General features: G+C 45.5%; 1 protein-coding gene across 1 annotated transcript; it reads right to left on the reverse strand.

The window, feature by feature from the left end:
* Positions 1-16,836: 16,836 nt before the first annotated feature.
* si:ch211-215i13.3 (brain and acute leukemia cytoplasmic protein) lies at positions 16,837-19,170 on the reverse strand. The gene is made up of 3 exons (XM_046325356.1): positions 18,806-19,170; positions 17,719-17,846; positions 16,837-17,402 (listed from the first exon to the last, which is right to left on the reverse strand). The coding sequence occupies exons 1-3, from the start codon at positions 18,930-18,932 to the stop codon at positions 17,280-17,282; spliced, it is 378 nt and encodes a 125-aa protein (XP_046181312.1). The 5' UTR covers positions 18,933-19,170; the 3' UTR covers positions 16,837-17,279.
* Between the last annotated feature and the right edge of the window lie 3,484 nt (positions 19,171-22,654).

Consider the following 22,654-nt stretch of genomic DNA (forward strand, 5'->3'; position numbering starts at 1 on the left):
TATCTATAACTACCTGGTTTCCCTATAACTACCTGGTTTCTCTATAACTACCTGGTTTATCTATAACTACCTGGTTAATCTATAACTACCTGGTTTCTCCATATCTATAACTACCTGGTTTATCTATAACTACCTGGTTTATCTATAACTACCTGGTTAATCTATAACTACCTGGTTTCTCCATATCTATAACTACCTGGTTTATCTATAACTACCTGGTTAATCTATAACTACCTGGTTTCTCCATATCTATAACTACCTGGTTAATCTATAACTACCTGGTTTCTCCAAATCTATAACTACCTGGTTTATCTATAACTACGTGGTCCTTCTGTAGCTCAGTTGGTAGAGCATGGCGCTTGTAACGCCAGGGTAGTGGGTTCGATCCCCGGGACCACCCATACGTAGAATGTATGCACACATGACTGTAAGTCGCTTTGGATAAAAGCATCTGCTAAATGGCATATATTATTATTATTATTATTATCTATAACTACCTGGTTTGTCTATAACTACCTGGTTAATCTATAACTACCTGGTTTATCTATAACTACCTGGTTTATCTATAACTACCTGGTTAATCTATAACTACCTGGTTTATCTATAACTACCTGGTTTATCTATAACTACCTGGTTTATCCATAACTACCTGGTTTATCCATATCTATTCTGATTGGTTGTAATGATAAATATCTGGTTTATCCAGACAGACAAAGGTAGTATTTTTTTTTTTTTTCACCTTTATTTAACCAGGTTGGCCAGTTGAGAACACATTCTCATTTACAACTGCGACATGGCCAAGATAAAGCAAAGCAGTGCGAAACAAACAACACAGAGTTACACATGGAATAAACAAACGTACACAATAGAAAAGTCTATATACAGTGTGTGCAAATGAAGTAAGCTTAGGGAGGTAAGGCAATAAATAGGCCATAGTGGTGAAATAATTACAATTTAGCAATTAAACACTGGAGTGATAGATGTGCAGAAGACGAATGTGCAAGTAGAGATACTGGGGTGCAAAGAAGCAACAACATAAAACAATATGGGGATGAGCTAGTTGGGTGGGCTATTTACAGATAGTCTATGTACAGGTGCAATGATCTGTGAGCTGTTCTGACAGCTGATGCTTAAAGTTAGCGAGGGAGATAATGAGTCTCCAGTTTCTCTGATTTTTGCAGTTCGTTCCAGTCACTGGCAGCAGAGACCTGGAAGGAAACGTCTCCAAAGGAGGTGTTGGCTGTGAGGGTGACCAGTGAGATATACCTGCTGGAGAATGTGCTACAGGTGGGTGTTGCTATGGTGACCAGTGAGCTGAGATAAGGCGGGGCTTTACCTAGCAAAGACTTATAGATGACCTGGAGCCAATGGGTTTGGCGACAAATATGAAGCGAGGGCCAGCCAACGAGAGCATACAGGTCGCAGTGGTGGGTAGTATATGGGGCTTTGGTAACAAAACAGATGGCACTGTGATAGACTACATCCAATTTGTTGAGTAGAGTATTGGAGGCTATTTTGTAAATGACATCACCAAAGTCGAGGATCGGTAGGATGGTTAGTTTTACGAGGGTATGTTTGGCAGCATGAATGAAGGATGCTTTGTTGCGAAATAGGAAGCCAATTCTAGATTTAACTTTGGATTGGAGATGCTTAATGTGAGTCTGGAAGGAGAGTTTACAGTCTAACCAGACACCTAGGTATCTGTAGATGTTCACGTATTATTCATTATAGTTCAGTGGTAGGGGCTTTTCATCAGATAGATCCATGGGGAGGGTTGACATTATTGAACTAAAAACAGAGGAAATACACTACATGGCCGATAGTATGTGGGCACCTGCTCATCGAACATCTCATTCCAAAATAATGGGGATTAATATGGAGTTGGTCCCACCTTTGCTGTTATAACAGTTGCTCTTCTGGGAAGGATTTCCACTAGATGTTGGAACGTTGCTGCGGGGACATGCTTCCATTCAGCCACAAGAGCATTCGTGAGGTCGGGCACTGATGATGGGCGATTAGGCCTGGTTCGCAGTCGGCTTTCCAATTCTTCCCAAAGGTGTTCAATAGGTTTGAGGTCAGAGCTCTGTGCAGACCAATCTAGTTCTTCCACACTGATCTTGACAAACCACTTCTGTATGGACCTCGCTTTGTGCACAGGAGTATTGTCATTCTGAATCAGGAAAGGGCCTTCCCCAAACTGTTGCCACAAAGTTGGAAGCACAGAATTGTCTAGAATGTCATTGTATGCTGTAGCGTTAAGATGTCCCTTCACTGGAACTAAGGAGCCTAGCCTGAACCATGAAAAACAGCCCCAGACCATTATTCCTCCTCTACCAAACTTTACAGATGGCACTAGGCACTGGGGCAGATAGCATTCTCCTGGCATCCGCCAAACCCAGATTTGTCCGTCGCACTGCCAGATGGTGAAGCGTGATTCATCACTCCAGAAAACGTGTTTGCACTTCTCCAGACTCCAATGGCGGCGAGCTTTACACCACTCCAGCCGAAGCTTGGCATTGTGCATTGTGATCTTAGGCTTGTATGCGGCTGCTAGGGCATAGAAACCCATTTCATGAAGCTCACGACGAGCTGTTCTTGTGCTGACGTTGCTTCCAGAGGCAGTTTGGAACTCTGTAGTGAGTGTTGCAACCAAGGACAGACAATTTTATTCGCTATCTGCTTCAGCACTTGGTTGTCTCATTCTGTGAGCTTGTGTGGCCTACCACTCGGCGGTCCCATTCTGTGAGCTTGTGTGGCCTACCACTCAGCGGTCCCATTCTGTGAGCTTGTGTGGCCTACCACTCGGGTGTGTCTCATTCTGTGAGCTTGTGTGACCTACCACTCGGGTGTGTCTCATTCTGTGAGCTTGTTTGGCCTACCACTCAGCGGTCCCATTCTGTGAACTTGTGTGGCCTACCACTCGGGTGTGTCTCATTCTGTGAGCTTGTTTGGCCTACCACTCAGCGGTCCCATTCTGTGAACTTGTGTGGCCTACCACTCGGGTGTGTCTCATTCTGTGAGCTTGTTTGGCCTACCACTCAGCGGTCCCATTCTGTGAGCTTGTGTGGCCTACCACTCGGGTGTGTCTCATTCTGTGAGCTTGTTTGGCCTACCACTCAGCGGTCCCATTCTGTGAGCTTGTGTGGCCTACCACTCAGCGGTCCCATTCTGTGAGCTTGTTTGGCCTACCACTCAGCGGTCCCATTCTGTGAACTTGTGTGGCCTACCACTCGGGTGTGTCTCATTCTGTGAGCTTGTTTGGCCTACCACTCAGCGGTCCCATTCTGTGAGCTTGTGTGGCCTACCACTCAGCGGTCCCATTCTGTGAGCTTGTGTGGCCTACCACTCAGCGGTCCCATTCTGTGAGCTTGTGTGGCCTACCACTCTGCGGTCCCATTCTGTGAGCTTGTGTAGCCTACCACTCTGCGGTCCCATTCTGTGAGCTTGTGTGGCCTACCACTCTGCGGTCCCATTCTGTGAGCTTGTGTGGCCTACCACTCAGCGGTCCCATTCTGTGAGCTTGTGTGGCCTACCACTCAGCGGTCCCATTCTGTGAACTTGTGTGGCCTACCACTCAGCGGTCCCATTCTGTGAGCTTGTGTGGCCTACCACTCAGCGGTCCCATTCTGTGAGCTTGTTTGGCCTACCACTCAGCGGTCCCATTCTGTGAGCTTGTTTGGCCTACCACTCAGCGGTCCCATTCTGTGAGCTTGTTTGGCCTACCACTCAGCGGTCCCATTCTGTGAGCTTGTGTGGCCTACCACTCAGCGGTCCCATTCTGTGAGCTTGTGTAGCCTACCACTCGGGTGTGTCTCATTCTGTGAGCTTGTGTGACCTACCACTCGGGTGTGTCTCATTCTGTGAGCTTGTTTGGCCTACCACTCAGCGGTCCCATTCTGTGAACTTGTGTGGCCTACCACTCGGGTGTGTCTCATTCTGTGAGCTTGTTTGGCCTACCACTCAGCGGTCCCATTCTGTGAACTTGTGTGGCCTACCACTCGGGTGTGTCTCATTCTGTGAGCTTGTTTGGCCTACCACTCAGCGGTCCCATTCTGTGAACTTGTGTGGCCTACCACTCGGGTGTGTCTCATTCTGTGAGCTTGTTTGGCCTACCACTCAGCGGTCCCATTCTGTGAACTTGTGTGGCCTACCACTCGGGTGTGTCTCATTCTGTGAGCTTGTTTGGCCTACCACTCAGCGGTCCCATTCTGTGAGCTTGTGTGGCCTACCACTCAGCGGTCCCATTCTGTGAGCTTGTTTGGCCTACCACTCAGCGGTCCCAATCTGTGAACTTGTGTGGCCTACCACTCGGGTGTGTCTCATTCTGTGAGCTTGTTTGGCCTACCACTCAGCGGTCCCATTCTGTGAGCTTGTGTGGCCTACCACTCAGCGGTCCCATTCTGTGAGCTTGTGTGGCCTACCACTCAGCGGTCCCATTCTGTGAGCTTGTGTGGCCTACCACTCTGCGGTCCCATTCTGTGAGCTTGTGTAGCCTACCACTCTGCGGTCCCATTCTGTGAGCTTGTGTGGCCTACCACTCTGCGGTCCCATTCTGTGAGCTTGTGTGGCCTACCACTCAGCGGTCCCATTCTGTGAGCTTGTGTGGCCTACCACTCAGCGGTCCCATTCTGTGAACTTGTGTGGCCTACCACTCGGCGGTCCCATTCTGTGAGCTTGTGTGGCCTACCACTCAGCGGTCCCATTCTGTGAGCTTGTTTGGCCTACCACTCAGCGGTCCCATTCTGTGAGCTTGTTTTGTCATGTTTTGTCATTTATTATCTTGTCTTGTCCCTGTGCTTCCCATTCTATTCGTTTCCCTCTGCTGGTCTTATTAGGTTCTTTCCCTCTTTCTATCCCTCTCTCTCCCCCTCCCTCTCTCACTCTCTCGCTCTCTCTTCTCTCTATCGTTCCGTTCCTGCTCCCAGCTGTTCCTATTCCCCTAATCAATCATTTAGTCTTCCCACACCTGTTCCCGATCCTTTCCCCTGATTAGAGTCCCTATTTCTTCCTTTGTGTTCCGTTCCTGTCCTGTCGGTTCCTTGTTTAGAATTCACCGTGCTGTGATTGTGTATCGCCCTGTCGTGTCGTGTTTTCCTCAGATGCTGCGTGGTGAGCAGGTGTCTGAGTCTGTCTGGTTCGAGTGCCTTCCCGAGGCAACCTGCTGTTCACCTGCTGTTCAAGATCGAGTCTCCAGTTAGTCCTCGTCATTTCGAGTGAAAGTTGTGTTTTTTTGTTTGTATTCACTTTACTGGATTAAAGACTCTGTTTTCGCCAAGTCGCTTTTGGGTCCTCTTTCACCTGCATGACATGTTTGGCCTACCACTCAGCGGTCCCATTCTGTGAGCTTGTTTGGCCTACCACTCAGCGGTCCCATTCTGTGAGCTTGTGTGGCCTACCACTCAGCGGTCCCATTCTGTGAGCTTGTGTGGCCTACCACTCGGGTGTGTCTCATTCTGTGAGCTTGTGTGACCTACCACTCGGGTGTGTCTCATTCTGTGAGCTTGTTTGGCCTACCACTCAGCGGTCCCATTCTGTGAACTTGTGTGGCCTACCACTCGGGTGTGTCTCATTCTGTGAGCTTGTTTGGCCTACCACTCAGCGGTCCCATTCTGTGAACTTGTGTGGCCTACCACTCGGGTGTGTCTCATTCTGTGAGCTTGTTTGGCCTACCACTCAGCGGTCCCATTCTGTGAGCTTGTGTGGCCTACCACTCGGGTGTGTCTCATTCTGTGAGCTTGTTTGGCCTACCACTCAGCGGTCCCATTCTGTGAGCTTGTGTGGCCTACCACTCAGCGGTCCCATTCTGTGAGCTTGTTTGGCCTACCACTCAGCGGTCCCATTCTGTGAACTTGTGTGGCCTACCACTCGGGTGTGTCTCATTCTGTGAGCTTGTTTGGCCTACCACTCAGCGGTCCCATTCTGTGAGCTTGTGTGGCCTACCACTCAGCGGTCCCATTCTGTGAGCTTGTGTGGCCTACCACTCAGCGGTCCCATTCTGTGAGCTTGTGTGGCCTACCACTCTGCGGTCCCATTCTGTGAGCTTGTGTAGCCTACCACTCTGCGGTCCCATTCTGTGAGCTTGTGTGGCCTACCACTCAGCGGTCCCATTCTGTGAGCTTTTGTGGCCTACCACTCAGCGGTCCCATTCTGTGAACTTGTGTGGCCTACCACTCGGCGGTCCCATTCTGTGAGCTTGTGTGGCCTACCACTCAGCGGTCCCATTCTGTGAGCTTGTTTGGCCTACCACTCAGCGGTCCCATTCTGTGAGCTTGTTTGGCCTACCACTCAGCGGTCCCATTCTGTGAGCTTCTTTGGCCTACCACTCAGCAGTCCCATTCTGTGAGCTTGTGTGGCCTACCACTCAGCGGTCCCATTCTGTGAACTTGTGTGGCCTACCACTCGGCGGTCCCATTCTGTGAGCTTGTTTGGCCTACCACTCAGCGGTCCCATTCTGTGAGCTTGTGTGGCCTACCACTCTGCGGTCTCATTCTGTGAGCTTGTGTGGCCTACCACTCAGCGGTCCCATTCTGTGAGCTTGTGTAGCCTACCACTCAGCGGTCCCATTCTGTGAGCTTGTGTAGCCTACCACTCAGCGGTCTCATTCTGTGAGCTTGTTTGGCCTACCACTCTACGGTCCCATTCTGTGAGCTTGTGTAGCCTACCACTCAGCGGTCCCATTCTGTGAGCTTGTGTAGCCTACCACTCAGCGGTCTCATTCTGTGAGCTTGTTTGGCCTACCACTCTACGGTCCCATTCTGTGAGCTTGTGTAGTCTACCACTCAGCGGTCCCATTCTGTGAACTTGTTTGGCCTACCACTCGGGTGTGTCTCATTCTGTGAGCTTGTGTGGCCTACCACTCTGCAGTCCCATTCTGTGAGCTTGTGTAGCCTACCACTCAGCGGTCCCATTCTGTGAACTTGTGTGGCCTACCACTCAGCGGTCCCATTCTGTGAACTTGTTTGGCCTACCACTCGGGTGTGTCTCATTCAGTGAGCTTGTGTGGCCTACCACTCTGCGGTCCCATTCTGTGAGCTTGTGTAGCCTACCACTCAGCGGTCCCATTCTGTGAGCTTGTGTCGCCTACCACTCAGCGGTCCCATTCTGTGAGCTTGTGTGGCCTACCACTCAGCGGTCCCATTCTGTGAGCTTGTGTGGCCTACCACTCGGCGGTCCCATTCTGTGAGCTTGTGTGGCCTACCACTCGGGTGTGTCTCATTCTGTGAGCTTGTGTGGCCTACCACTCGGGTGTGTCTCATTCTGTGAGCTTGTGTGGCCTACCACTCTGCGGTCCCATTCTGTGAGCTTGTGTAGCCTACCGCTCAGCGGTCCCATTCTGTGAGCTTGTGTGGCCTACCACTCGGCGGTCCCATTCTGTGAGCTTGTGTGGCCTACCACTCGGCGGTCCCATTCTGTGAGCTTGTGTGGCCTACCACTCTGCGGTCCCATTCTGTGAGCTTGTGTGACCTACCACTCTGCGGTCCCATTCTGTGAGCTTGTGTGGCCTACCACTCTGCGGTCCCATTCTGTGAGCTTGTGTGGCCTACCACTCTGCGGTCCCATTCTGTGAGCTTGTGTGGCCTACCACTCAGCGGTCCCATTCTGTGAGCTTGTGTGGCGTACCACTTCGCAGCTGAGCCGTTGTTGGTCCTAGAGGTTTCCACTTCACAAAAACAGCCCTTAGAGTTGATCAGGGCAGCTCTAGCAGGGAAGATATTTGATGAACTGACTTGTTGGAAAGGTGGCATCCTACGTCTGTGCCATGTTGAAAGTCATTCAGTCATTCAGCTCTTCAGTACAGGCCATTCTACTGCCAATGTTTGTCTATGGAGATTGCATGGCTGTATGCTCAACTGTATACACCTGTCAGCAACGGGTGTGGCTAACATTGCTGAATTCACAGATGTGAATGTACCTTTGGCCATGTAGTGTACATACTGTAAGAATACCCACTGGGCCCTGACGTGGAAACAGTGTTGATTCTACAAATGTGTGGGATCAATTTAATGAATGTGCTTAGACACTTTATCAAAAGAGGAGACATTTTCCCCAGACTGTATCTGTCACTGCATCATACCAGTCATCAACTGGTACAACCAACACTTCATCATGGAAAAGCCATTACGCATTACTGTGACTGAGTCAGAAATGGCACCCTATTATTTCCTATGTAGTACACTACATTTGATCAGAGTCCTGTAGGCCCTAGTGCACTATATAGAGAATGTGGTGCCATTTTGAATGCACCCTGGGTTCCACTAGAAGTCAGACATTTAATTATAGTAAAGATATTTATGACCTAAATAAAAGATAGCCTTTTCCTCCCTGTCTTTAAGGAACAATCATACTCTGCCTAATAGAAAGGTTTATTTAGTTGTGCCCATATAAGCTACCTTAGAAAGACGGTCAATCACCAGCATAAAGGGTCTCTCCACCATCTGCTGGACAGGTGACAGTACTGTTATCCAACCATCATGGTCCATTCACATCAAACACTCCTGTCGTGTTGAAATCACAGGCCCCATTCCAATTCTTTCAAAGTGCACTCTGTCTTCCTTGGACTCCCGAGTGTCACAGCGGTCTAAGGCACTGCATCTCAGTTCAAGAGGCGTCACTATAGTACCTGGTTCGAATCCAGGCTGTATCACATCCGGCTGTGATACAACACGTCCCATAGGGAGGCACACAATTGCCCCACCGTCGTCCGGGTTTGGCCGGTGTAGGCTGTCATTGTAAATAAGAATTTGTTCTCAACTGGCTTGCGTAGTTAAATAAATACAATTTCTCCCTTCCTTTAAGTAATCACTGATTGGACAGGTGTATGCAAGGGCCCCCTACACTTAGATAGGATATATGAGGTTCCCTATGAGGGCATTGGTCCCCATGGTGCTGCAGTGTTCCAATTGCAAATCGTTTGGTCATGTGATGAATGTTTGCAGAGAGATGGACATGAGTGATTCTTTTGAGAAAGAAGATGACGTTGAATGCCTCAACTGTGATGGGAAGTATTTGTACATGAGTTCCCTGAATGGCCAGTAATGGTTAAAGAAGCAGAGATTGTAGGATTAGAGCTGTTCAACATGTCTCTTATGCTGAAGCAGCGAAAGTGGTTTTGGCTGCCATGGAGACATCGCTGTCCATTGCTGGAGCAGTGACGTCCTCTCAGGTCTCTGGATCTGCGGAGGGCTGCGAGTAAACTTGATTGACGATTATTTTTTGTTTTGTATATTGTTGGGTTTTTTTCTCCCCCATTTCCCTAAAACCCTACCAAAGAAGGTGTACGCAAGGGCTCCACCAGATGACCTTTCACCTCTCCACCCATTTAGAAATTCTAATTAGTGATTATTACTTCAAGGAAGGGAGGAAGGAAAGATAAGCCTAGGATTGGATGAGCCCCTTTGTTTGTGTAGGAAAAGAAGCCAATCAGCAAAGATTGCTTGGTCAGATGAAACCACTTTATGAGGCCCAGATGGTTCAAACACATGCAGAACATATACTGTAAAACACAGGTGGCAAAAACTTCTAATTAAATGCATAAAAACATGTCATACATTTACCTCAGAAGCTTGTCCTGAGATAGTAGAATGGTAGAGGACTTTGTCCACTGATTAAAACCAGTCTAAGACCCCATTACAGAGCAGCTTGATTAAAACCCCATTACAGAGCAGCTTGATTAAAACCCCATTACAGAGCAGCTTGATTAAAACCCCATTACAGAGCAGCTTGATTAAAACCACTCTAAAACCCCATTACAGAGCAGCTTGATTAAAACCACTCTAAAACCCCATTACAGAGCAGCTTGATTAAAACCACTCTAAAACCCCATTACAGAGCAGCTTGATTAAAACCACTCTAAAACCCCATTACAGAGCAGCTTGATTAAAACCACTCTAAAACCCCATTACAGAGCAGCTTGATTAAAACCACTCTAAAACCCCATTACAGAGCAGCTTGATTAAAACCACTCTAAAACCCCATTACAGAGCAGCTTGATTAAAACCACTCTAAAACCCCATTAAAGAGCAGCTTGATTAAAACCACTCTAAAACCTCATTACAGAGCAGCTTGATTAAAACCACTCTAAAACCTCATTACAGAGCAGCTTGATTAAAACCACTCTAAAACCCCATTACAGAGCAGCTTGATTAAAACCACTCTAAAACCCCATTACAGAGCAGCTTGATTAAAACCCCATTACAGAGCAGCTTGATTAAAACCCCATTACAGAGCAGCTTGATTAAAACCACTCTAAAACCCCATTACAGAGCAGCTTGATTTAAACCACTCTAAAACCTCATTACAGAGCAGCTTGATTAAAACCACTCTAAAACCCCATTACAGAGCAGCTTGATTAAAACCACTCTAAAACCCCATTACAGAGCAGCTTGATTTAAACCACTCTAAAACCCCATTACAGAGCAGCTTGATTAAAACCACTCTAAAACCCCATTACAGAGCAGCTTGATTAAAACCCCATTACAGAGCAGCTTGATTAAAACCCCATTACAGAGCAGCTTGATTAAAACCCCATTACAGAGCAGCTTGATTAAAACCACTCTAAAACCCCATTACAGAGCAGCTTGATTAAAACCACTCTAAAACCCCATTACAGAGCAGCTTGATTTAAACCACTCTAAAACCTCATTACAGAGCAGTTTATCATATTCACAAGAACTAAACCCAACAACGAACCAGAGTCTGTATTCATCGAGTGTCTCAGAGTAGTATTGCTGATCTAGGATACGTTTTAAAATTATGATAAGACTATATGGGGAGACCTGATCCGAGAACAGCACTCCTACTCTGGCACACTTTATGAATACGAGCCCAGAAGAATAAGACAATATTATTGTATAGGCACATGCGGGACATTTATATTTAGTTGTAAAGCCCCCTGTAGTCGTCGGTCGACAGCACTTATGGTCTAACAACAACATGCCATTTTAGCAGGCGCTTTTATCCAAAGTGACTTAAAGTCATGCGTGTGTATCTAGCTGCTTTTAGTAATGCTAGTGTTGCTGGGTATTAGAATAGTCCGCCGGAAGCCGTTTGTCAGAAACAAAATTCAATTTCAACTTAGTCTGTCGATTTGTCTGTAGGCTTGGTCCTTATGCAGGGGAGAATGAGAGAGAAAAACATCTCATGGAATGTATTATAACTAAACAGACTTCCCAAACGTGGGTCTGTGTGAACCCGTGCAGTTCCTCAGAGAGGTCACTTTCTCTCTGCTTACCTCATGTCGCCCACAAGTTCTTGCTTTTTTGTGCAGATATGGCACACGTGCAGGACTTATTTTGACATGAGGTAAGCGGAGAGGAAGTGGGTCCACAACAGACCCAGGTTTGGAAAGTCATTTATATGCTATTAGATGTGTTTCTTCAAATTCCTCCCTGCATTAGGACAGAACATACAGACAATTACATATAATTTAACTTCTGGCTTCCGGCGGACTATTCAGTGTTTTTGCAAGCTAATTCCCAGCAACACTAGTGTGTAAATACTAGCGTTACTAAATGCAGCTATTGTGTATACATTTTACATAAGGTTGTCCCCATCAGGAATCATACCCACGACCCTTGGCGTTGCAAGGCGCCAAGCTCTACCGAGCTCTACCGAGCCCCACAGAACCACACACGTGTTTGAACTAGCTATATATACACATCATTCAATCATTCATTGGCTTCCCAATCACCCACTCTGTTTCACCCATTCACCTTGTTCTCCCATCCATCTGCAGTTCACCATCCATCTGCAGTTCACCCATCCATCTGCAGTTCACCCATCCATCAATATACAGTTCACCCACCCATCTGCAGTTCACCCATCCATCCATCCATCTGCAGTCCACCCATCCATCCATCCATCTGCAGTTCACCCATCCATCTACAATTAACCCATCCATCCATCTGCAGTTCACCCATCCATCTGCAGTTCACCCATCCATCCATCTACAGTTCACCCATCCATCTGCAATTCACCCATCCATTTACAGTTCACCCATCCATCTGCAGTTCACCCATCCATCTGCAGTTCCCCCATCCATCTGCAGTTCCCCATCTATCTACAGTTCCCCCATCCATCTACAGTTCACCCATCCATCTGCAGTTAATCTACAGTTCACCCATCCATCTGCAGTTCACCCATCCATCTGCAGTTCCCCCATCCATCTGCAGTTCCCCATCTATCTACAGTTCCCCCATCCATCTGCAGTTCCCCCATCCATCTATAGTTCTCCCATCCTTCTACAGTTCCCCCATCCATCTGCAGTTCAACATCCATCCATCTGCAGTTCCCACAATCTATCCATCTGCAGTTTACCCATCCATCCATCTACAGTTCTACAACTCACCCATCCATCCATCTGCAGTTCACCCATCCATCCATCTGCAGTTCACCCATCCATCCATCTGCAGTTCACCCATCCATCCATCTGCAGTTCTCCCATCTGCCATTCACCCATCCATCTGCAGTTCTCCAATCCATCCATCTGCAGGTCACCCATCCATCCATCTGCAGCTCACCCATCCATCTGCAGTTCTCCCATCATCCATCTGCAATTCACCCATCCATCTGCAGTTCACCCATCCATCTGCAGTTCTCCCATCATCCATCTGCAGTTCACCAATCCATCTGCAGTTCACCCATCCATCTGCAGTCCTCCCATCATCCATCTGCAGATCCCCCATCCATCCATCTGCAGTGTACCCATACATCCATCTACAGTTCTACAACTCACCCATCCATCCATCTACAATTCACCCATCCATCCATCTACAGTTCACCCATCCATCTTCAGTGCCCCATCAATCCACAGTTACCACATCCACCTATAGTTCACCTATCCATCTGCAGTTCACCCATCCATCCATCCAACCATCTGCAGTTCACCCATCCATCCATCTGCAATGCACCCATCAATTCATCTGAAGTTCATTCATCTGAAGTTCACCCATCCATCTGCAGTTCTCCCATCATCCATCTGAGATTCACCCATCCATATGCAGTTCTCCCATCCATCCATCTGCAGTTCACCCATCAATCCATCTGGAGTTCTCCCATCGTCTATCTGCAATTCACCCATCCATCATCAGTTCACCTATCCATCTGCAGTTCTCCCATCATCCATCTGCAGTTCACCCATACATCTGCAGGTCACCCATCCATCTATAGTTCACCCATCCATCTGCAGTTCGCCCATCCATCTGTAGTTCACCCATCCATCTGCAGTTCACCCATCCATCCATCTGAGATTCACCCATCCATATGCAGTTCTCCCATCCATCCATCTGCAGTTCACCCATCAATCCATCTGGAGTTCTCCCATCATCTATCTGCAATTCACCCATCCATCATCAGTTCACCTATCCATCTGCAGTTCTCCCATCATCCATCTGCAGTTCACCCATACATCTGCAGGTCACCCATCCATCTATAGTTCACCCATCCATCTGCAGTTCGCCCATCCATCTGTAGTTCACCCATCCATCTGCAGTTCACCCATCCATCTATAGTTCTCCCATCCATCTGCAGTTCACCCATCCATCTGCAGTTCGCCCATCCACCTATAGTTCTCCCATCCATCTGTAGTTCACCCATCCATCCATCTGCAGTTCACCCATCCATCTGCAATTCACCCATCTATCCATCTGCAATTTCACCCATCCATCTGCAGTTCATCCATCCATCCATCTATAGTTCACCTATCCATCTGCAGTTGCTTATCTGCTGTTCACCCATCCATACATCTGCAGTACATCCATCCATCTGTAGTTCACCCATCCATCCATCTGCAGTTCACCCATCCATCCATCTGCAGTTCTCCCATCCATCTGCAGTTTACCTATCCATCTGCAGTTCACCCATCCATCTGCAATTCACCCATCCATCTATAGTTCACCCATCCATCTGCAGTTCCTTATCTACTGTTCTCCCATCCATACATCTACAGTCCATCCATCCATCTACAGTACATCCATCCATCTGCAGTTCCCCCATCCATCCATCTGCAGTTCACCCATCCATCCATCTGCAGTTCACCCATCCATCTATAGTTCTCCCATCCATCTGCAGTTCACCCATCCATCCATCTGCAGTTCACCCATCCATCCATCTATAGTTCTCCCATCCATCTGCAGTTCACCCATCCATCCATCTGCAGTTCACCCATCCATCTATAGTTCTCCCATCCATCTGCAGTTCACCCATCCATCCATCTGCAGTTCACCCATCCATCTATAGTTCTCCCATCCATCTGCAGTTCACCCATCCATCCATCTGCAGTACATCCATCCATCTGCAGTTCACCCATCCATCTATAGTTCTCCCATCCATCTGCAGTTCACCCATCCATCTATAGTTCTCCCATCCATCTGCAGTTCACCCATCCATCCATCTGCAGTTCACCCATCCATCCATCTGCAGTTCACCCATCCATCTACAGTTCACCCATCCATCTGCAGTTCACCCATCCATCTATAGTTCTCCCATCCATCTGCAGTTCACCCATCCATCCATCTGCAGTTCACCCATCCATCTATAGTTCTCCCATCCATCTGCAGTTCACCCATCCATCCATCTGCAGTTCTCCCATCCATCTGCAGTTCACCCATCCATCTGCAGTTCACCCATCCATCTGCAGTTCACCCATCCATCTACAGTTCACCCATCCATCTGCAGTTCACCCATCCATCCATCTATAGTTCTCCCATTCATCTGCAGTTCTCCCATCCATCTGCAGTTCACCCATTCACCCAGTTCACAGTTCATCCATTGACAGACAGCTTCATCCATCCCAGAACCATCTGCACCTCCTCCATATGTGTAATTGATCTTTCTGTGTAAGGGAGGGAGGGTGCATTGGGGTGAAGCAGGGGGTCATTTCAGCTAAACCAAATTGAAGCTCATTTACTTTATTTCTACAAAATGTATAAATTCTTAAAAGCAAATGGGAGAACAGCAAAAACAAGCTAAATTGACTCCAGCCATTACCACCGTGTTCCTGTAGCACCGTTCACCTCAGTCAATAGGGGACTTAACATTCTACAAAACCCGTCATTCAGTAATTAGCTGCTACAAACTAACTCATCACAGGGATTAAAACTCTAGTCTAGTTTCATGTCAAGTCAAACATCAGTTACCTAGCTAAAGACATCTTAACTCTGCACTGTTTTGAGAAAAAGTTCCCTGCAGCTGTGTGCCCTCTTCATAAAGCCAACCAGCCAGCCAGCAATACAAACAGCTTTCCTTCCCGCTCCCTGGCCTCCGTATAGTCCTAAAGTCAGTCATCAATACCCACTAAACTACATTTGCCTTTTACTGGGGATTGGACTGATTTTAGTAGCCTATTTTAAATTGTTGGCGTTAAACTAGGGTATGTCTGCCTTACCCAATTGAGCCCCTGGGGTGAAGGTAAAGAATGCATCCCAAATGGCCTGCATAGAGCACTACATAGGGAACTACATAGAGCACTACATAGGGAACTACATAGGGAACTACATAGAACACTACATAGGGAACTACAACTACATAGAGCACTACATAGGGAACTACATAGAGCACTACATAGGGAACTACATAGAGCACTACATAGGGAACTACATAGAGCACTACATAGGGAACTACATAGGGAACTACATAGAGCACTACATAGGGAACTACATAGAGCACTACATAGGGAACTACATAGAGCACTACATAGGGAACTACATAGAGCACTACATAGGGAACTACATAGAGCACTACATAGGGAACTACATAGAGCACTACATAGAGAGCACTACATAGGGAACTACATAGAGCACTACATAGGGAACTACATAGAGCACTACATAGGGAACTACATAGGGAACTACATAGAACACTACATAGGGAACTACATAGAACACTACATAGGGAACTACATAGAACACTACATAGGGAACTACATAGAACACTACATAGGGAACTACATAGAGCACTACATAGGGAACTACATAGAGCACTACACAGGGAACTACATAGGGCACTACATAGGGAACTACATAGAGCACTACACAGGGAACTACATAGAGCACTACATAGGGAACTACATAGAGCACTACACAGGGAACTACATAGAGCACTACATAGGGAACTACATAGAGCACTGCATAGGGCACTACATAGAGCACTGCATAGGGCACTACATAGAGCACTACATAGGGAACTACATAGAGCACTACACAGGGAACTACATAGAGCACTACATAGGGAACTACATAGAGCACTACATAGGGCACTGCATAGGGAACTACATAGGGCACTGCATAGGGAACTACATAGAGCACTACATAGGGAACTACATAGAGCACTACATAGGGAACTACATAGAGCACTACATAGGGAACTACATAGAGCACTACACAGGGAACTACATAGAGCACTACATAGGGAACTACATAGAGCACTACATAGAGCACTACACAGGGAACTACATAGAGCACTACATAGGAACTACATAGAGCACTACATAGGGAACTACATAGGGCACTGCATAGGGAACTACATAGAGCACTACACAGGGAACTACATAGAGCACTACATAGGAACTACATAGAGCACTACATAGGAACTACATAGAGCACTACATAGGGAACTACATAGAGCACTACATAGGGAACTACATAGAGCACTACATAGGGAACTACATCAAATCAAATCAAATGTATTTGTCACATTCACATGGTTAGCAGATGTTAATGCGAGTGTAGCGAAATGCTTGTGCTTCTAGTTCCGACAATGCAGTAGTAATCTAACCTAACAATTCCAAAACTACTACCTTATACACACCAGTGTAAAGGGATAAAGAATATGTACATAAAGATATGAATGAGTGATGGTACAGAACGGCATAGGCAAGATGCAGTAGATGGTATCGAGTACAGTATATACATATGAGATGAGTAATGTAGGGTACATAGAGCACTACATAGAGCACTACATTGGGAACTACATAGAGCACTACATGGGGAACTACATAGAGCACTACATATGGAACTACATAGGGAACTACATAGGGAATCGGGTGCCATTTGGAACACAGGCAACATTTGTGACCAGGAATCAGGACTCGTCTGCAACTCTCCAGGCCTATTCCAGCTCAACTCTCCAGGCCTATTCCAGCTCAACTCTCCAGGCCTATTCCAGCTCAACCCTCCAGGCCTATTCCAGCTCAACCCTCCAGGCCTATTCCAGCTCAACCCTCCAGGACTATTCCAGCTCAACCAGACAGTAGATCATCGTTCTCCAACCTCCTCTGGCTGTTTTCACCTTTCATCAGCGGCCTGACTGAGTGGGACGGTGTCCCCACTGCCACTGACAGACTGGACCGCTTTAGACGGAGCAGGCACCTCCTTAGATGCTCTCCTTCTGGACTCTTTTTTTGTTTGCTGTAAAAGGACAAAAGACGATTTCATTCTAACAGTCATAGACACGGAGGCTTCAGTTTAGTATTACAGACCCTCTACAGTAGTATAGTTTAGTATATAGGCCCACACTGTCATCTTGAGTTACACTGATTCATTAAACCACCCATGTTATGTAAGCTACTAGTCTATGGTTTAGATAAGTACTGAGTAGACAAAGCAACAAGTTATATATGATAATCCCACCACTCCTGTTTTATACTGATTGTCAGGACATTGTCAAGAGACTGGTTTCATTGATTATGACAGTCAGGAGACTACCCATTCGGTATGGACTTACAGTGAGGCCTACATCGTGGCAGGACCGCCAGTGGTTGGGTCCAGAGCTGGTGAGGGTCTGCTTCCCACACTGGGTCCCTGTGGTCACCATCATCCTCTTCTCCTTCTGAATACCCTCCAGCCCTTTACCTGAAGAAGAGGAAGTATCCACCTTTCAGCAGGACAATAACCTAAAACACCAGGCCAAATCTACACTGGAGTTGCTTACCAAGAAGACAGTGAATGTTCCTGAGTGGCTGAGTTACAGTTTTGACTTAAATCTACTTGAAAATCTATGGCGAGACCTGAAAATGGTTGTCTAGCAACGATCAACAACCAATTTGACAGAGCTTGAAAAATTTAGAAAATAATAAAATGGGCAAATGTTGCACAATCCAGGTGTGGAAAGATCTTAGACTTACCCAGAATGACTCACAGCTGTAATCACTGTCAAAGGTGATTCTACAAAGCATTGATTTAGGAGTGTGAATACTTGTGTAAATTAGATATTTCTGTATTTCAGTTTCAATAAATTTGCAACAATTTCTAAAAACCTGTTTTCATTTTGTCATTATGGGGTATTGTGTGTAGATGGGTGAGAATTTGTATTTATTTAATCAGTTTTAAATTAAGGTTGTAACATGTACTTTGCTGACTAGGTAAATCACAGAGTAAGGGATTACATATCAATTACAAGGTAGCAAAAGTAGTGAGATTATTACCTTGTGTAGTTTGACTGTAGTGTACATGAAAACAGAATGGGGCATTGAGAGACTGACCCTTTGTAACAGAGGTGGATTAAAACAATCTTAACCACACAGTTCATATGGGCCATCTCACCACACTGGTGTGAAGATGATTCTGCATACAGTATTACTTATTATTGACCCGTTTTTATCCAATATATTTACACCAAATTGCCGCTGTTCACCATGACAATGAACAGATACATGATTCACTCACTGCCTCAATACAAAAGTATCGGTAAACTACAACAGGTCTATACAGCAGTATAATAGACAAGCTACATGATAGCTGCTACCCAACCCAACCTGCGTATTTTTCAGCTTTAAATCCAGAATATTTTCCACAATCACGACACTTCTTACTGTTGATAGTAGAAAGAGCAGCCTCGGCGTCTGTATTGGTGAGCCATGTCGACTCGGTTTCTCGGGTCCAGCTTTCATGATACCTCGGTTCGATTATTGTGTCGGACCGGCTTCCTCCACAACCCATCAGAATATCATCCACTGCACCACTCGCTTCAAAGTGTCAATTTTTACTGACACACAGCTGTCCAGGAAATGCCCGTTAGATTCATCTAGGCTAAAGCATCTTTCATTACTCCGTTTGCATCCATCCACTGCGAAGATTCTGCGTTTTGCTGATCTACGCACGGTGCGCTTTGCAGCATCGCATAGCTCACAGAATGGTTAGTGCTTTCCCAGCCTTGTCTCATAAACTAGACGTAACATAGTAAACGTAAATCCGGTACACTAAAATTATACTTAACAAAAATACAAAGTAATCATGTAAAGTGTTGGTCCCATGTTTCATGAGCAGAAAGAAAAGATCCCAGAAATTGGTCAAATGCAAAAAAAAAAACGTGTTACCCTCAAATTTAGTGAACAAATTTGTTTCCATCCCTGTTAGTGAGCATTTATCCTTTGCCAAGATAATCCACCTGACAGGTGTGGCATAGCGAGAAGCTGATTAAACAGCATTATCAGTACTCAGGTGCACCTTGTTCTGGGGACAATAAAAGGTCACACTAAAATGTGCAGTTCTGCCACACAACACAATGCAACAGATGTCTCAAGTTTTGAAGGAGTGTGAAATTGGCATGCTGACTGCAGGAATGTCCACCAGAGCTGTTGCCTGAGAATTGAATGTTTAATTTCTCTACCATAAGCCACCTCAAATGTTGTTTTAGAGAATTTGGCAGTACGTCCAACCGGCCTCACAACTCCAGACCACTGGTCTCAGACCAGAACCACGCCAGCCCAGGCCATCCACATCCGGCTTTTTTACCTGCGGGAACGTCTGAGACCAGCCACCCGGTCAGCTGATGAATCTGAGGAGTACTTCTGTCTGTAATAAAGCCCTTTTGTGGGGAAAACACATTTTGATTATGTAGGCCTTTCACCCCAGTGGGTGGTCCAGTCTCCCATGTGGGTGTACCTATGCCCTCCCAGGCCCACCCTTGGGGCTGCACCCCTGCCTAGTTATGTGAAATTAGGGCCTAATGAATTGATTTCCTTATGTGAACTGTACATTTGTAAAATCGTTGAAATGATTGCATATTGCATTGATATTTTTGTTTAGTATAGTATGATATGTTACATTTGGTACATATATTCCGAACATCTGGCAACCCAAAAGTTGCGAGTTCGAATCTTTTCACGGACAATTTTATCATTTTAGCTAATTAGCCATTTTTCAACTACTTACTACTTTTTAGCTACATTGCAACTATATAGAATGTTAGGTTAAAGGGTTAGCTAACTCCTAACCTTAACCCCTAGCCTAGCTAACGTTAGCCACCTAGCTAGGATTCGTAACATATCATAACATATAAAGCGAACATCTAGCAACCCAAAGGTTGCAAGTTCGAATCTTATAAGGGATAAATTTAGCATTTTAGCTAATTATCCACCTAGATAGAATTCATAATGTATAAATGTTTTCAATTCGTAACACATATAGTACATTTGGAGAATTCCTAACATTATACGTAACATATAATATGAATTGTAATGCATAACATATCAAACGGAATGGGTGATGGACATCCACAGATTAATCCATATCATAGGACATTTAAAACATTATAATAGATCAGGTGTCTCAGATTTACATACAGAATAGTAATACATGCTCTGAGACCAGGTTGACTTTCTGGGTCTTTGGGACATCCCTACCCTAAACTCTTACCCTAACCATAACCCTTACCTAGCCCTTGACCATTTTACATTTTAACTTCCCAATGATCCCAGATAGTGAAGACCCTCACATAATCTGTCAAAATCATGAACTTTGTAATGGACTCATTAGACACAGGCCAAATTCTAAATGTTACTGCAATTTAAACACAAAAAAGCCTGTTCGGAGATTGCTTAAAAGGCAGATCGTTTCCTCAATGTTTCTCAGAGTTCAGTCTACGACCATGGACAGCAGCCGCACAGTTCAGCCCAAAATCCATTTCTGTCACAACCTACTTGCATTGGTGCTTCTGAAATCTTAAGCACAGTTTTACAGCATAGGAAGAGAGCATTACATACATTTGAATTAGATGTTTGGTAGATTATTTTCAATTACCATGCATCGGAAAGTATTCAGACACCTTGACTTTTTCCACATTTTGTTACATTATAGCCTTATTCTAAAATTGATTAAATTGTTGTTTTCCTCATCAATCTATACCCCATAATGATGAAGCAAAAACAGGTTTTTAGACATTTTTGCAAATGTATTAAAAATGAAATGTGATTTGTTGAAACATCTCAGGCAGCGATTACAGCCTCCAGTATTCTTGGGTATGATACTACAAGCTTGGCACACCTGTATGGGGAGTTTCTCCCATTATTCTCTGTAGATCTTCTCAAGCTGTCAGGTTGTATGGGGAGCGTTGCTGCACAGCTATTTTCAGCTCTCTCCATGTCATGTGCCTTTTACTGAGGAGTGGTTTCCGTCTGGACACTCTACCATAAAGGCCTGATTGGTGGAGTGCTGCAGAGATGGTTGTCCTTCTGGAAGGTTCTCCCATCTCCACAGAAGAACTCTGTCAGAGTGACCATCAGGTTTTTGGTCACCTCCCCGACCGAGGCCCTTCTCCCCCGATTGCTCAGTTTGGTCAGGCGGCCAGCTCTAGGAAGGGTCTTGGTGGTTCCAAACTTCTTCCATTTAAGAATGATGGAGGCCACTGTGTTCTTGGGGACCTTCAATGCTGCAGAAATGTTTTGGTAACCTTCCCCAGATGTGTGCCTCGACACAATCCTGTCTCGGAGCTCTACGGACAATTCCTTCGACCTTATGGCTTGGTTTTTGCGCTGACATGCACTGTCAACTGTGGGACCTTATGTAGACAGGCGTGTGCCTTTCCAAATCATATCCAATCAATTGAATTTACCACAGGTGGAATCCAATCAAGTTGTAGAAACATCTCAACGATGTTCAATGGAAACAGGATGCACCTGAGCTCCGTTTCGAGTCTCATAGCAGAAGGTGGTAATATTTATGTAAATATACCAAAGGGTCTTAACACTTTTGATCTGGTAATTTATTATACATTTTTATTTTTAATACATTTGCAAAATTTTCGAAAAACCTGTTTTCGCTTTGTCATTATGGGGTATTGTATGAATATTGATGAGGAACATTTTAGAATAAGACTGTAACGTAACAAAATGTGGAATAATTCAAGGGGTCTGAATACTTTCCGAATGCGCTGTCTATCGACAACACTGTACACTGTATATATCGACAACACTGTACACTGTATATCGACAACACTGTACACTGTATATCGACAACACTGTACACTGTCTATATCGACAACACTGTACACTGTATATCGACAATACTGTACACTGTATATATCGACAACACTGTACACTGTCTATATCGACAATAATGTACACTGTCTACATCGACAATACTGTACACTGTATATATCGACAATACTGTACACTGTCTATATCGACAATACTGTACACTGTCTATATCGACAATAATGTACACTGTATATATCGACAACACTGTACACTGTATATCGACAATACTGTACACTGTATATATCGACAATACTGTACACTGTATATATCGACAATAATGTACACTGTATATATCGACAATACTGTACACTGTATATATCGACAATACTGTACACTGTCTATATCGACAATACTGTACACTGTCTATATCGACAATACTGTACACTGTATATATCGACAACACTG

The sequence above is a fragment of the Oncorhynchus gorbuscha genome, linkage group LG24 (assembly GCF_021184085.1).
Source record: "Oncorhynchus gorbuscha isolate QuinsamMale2020 ecotype Even-year linkage group LG24, OgorEven_v1.0, whole genome shotgun sequence".
Lineage (NCBI taxonomy): Eukaryota > Metazoa > Chordata > Actinopteri > Salmoniformes > Salmonidae > Oncorhynchus > Oncorhynchus gorbuscha.

What these genes read in the sequence shown, in the direction of transcription:
- si:ch211-215i13.3 (XM_046325356.1), bottom strand. Translation starts at nt 18,932, where the DNA reads ATGGGTTGTGGAGGAAGCCGGTCCGACACAATAATCGAACCGAGGTAT. An exon ending in TGCTCTTTCTACTATCAACA is followed by an intron (nt 17,847 to 18,805) that starts GTAAGAAGTGTC and finishes CCTCTTCTTCAG; the next exon opens with GTAAAGGGCTGGAGGGTATT. An exon ending in GCCACGATGTAGGCCTCACT is followed by an intron (nt 17,403 to 17,718) that starts GTAAGTCCATAC and finishes GTCCTTTTACAG; the next exon opens with CAAACAAAAAAAGAGTCCAG.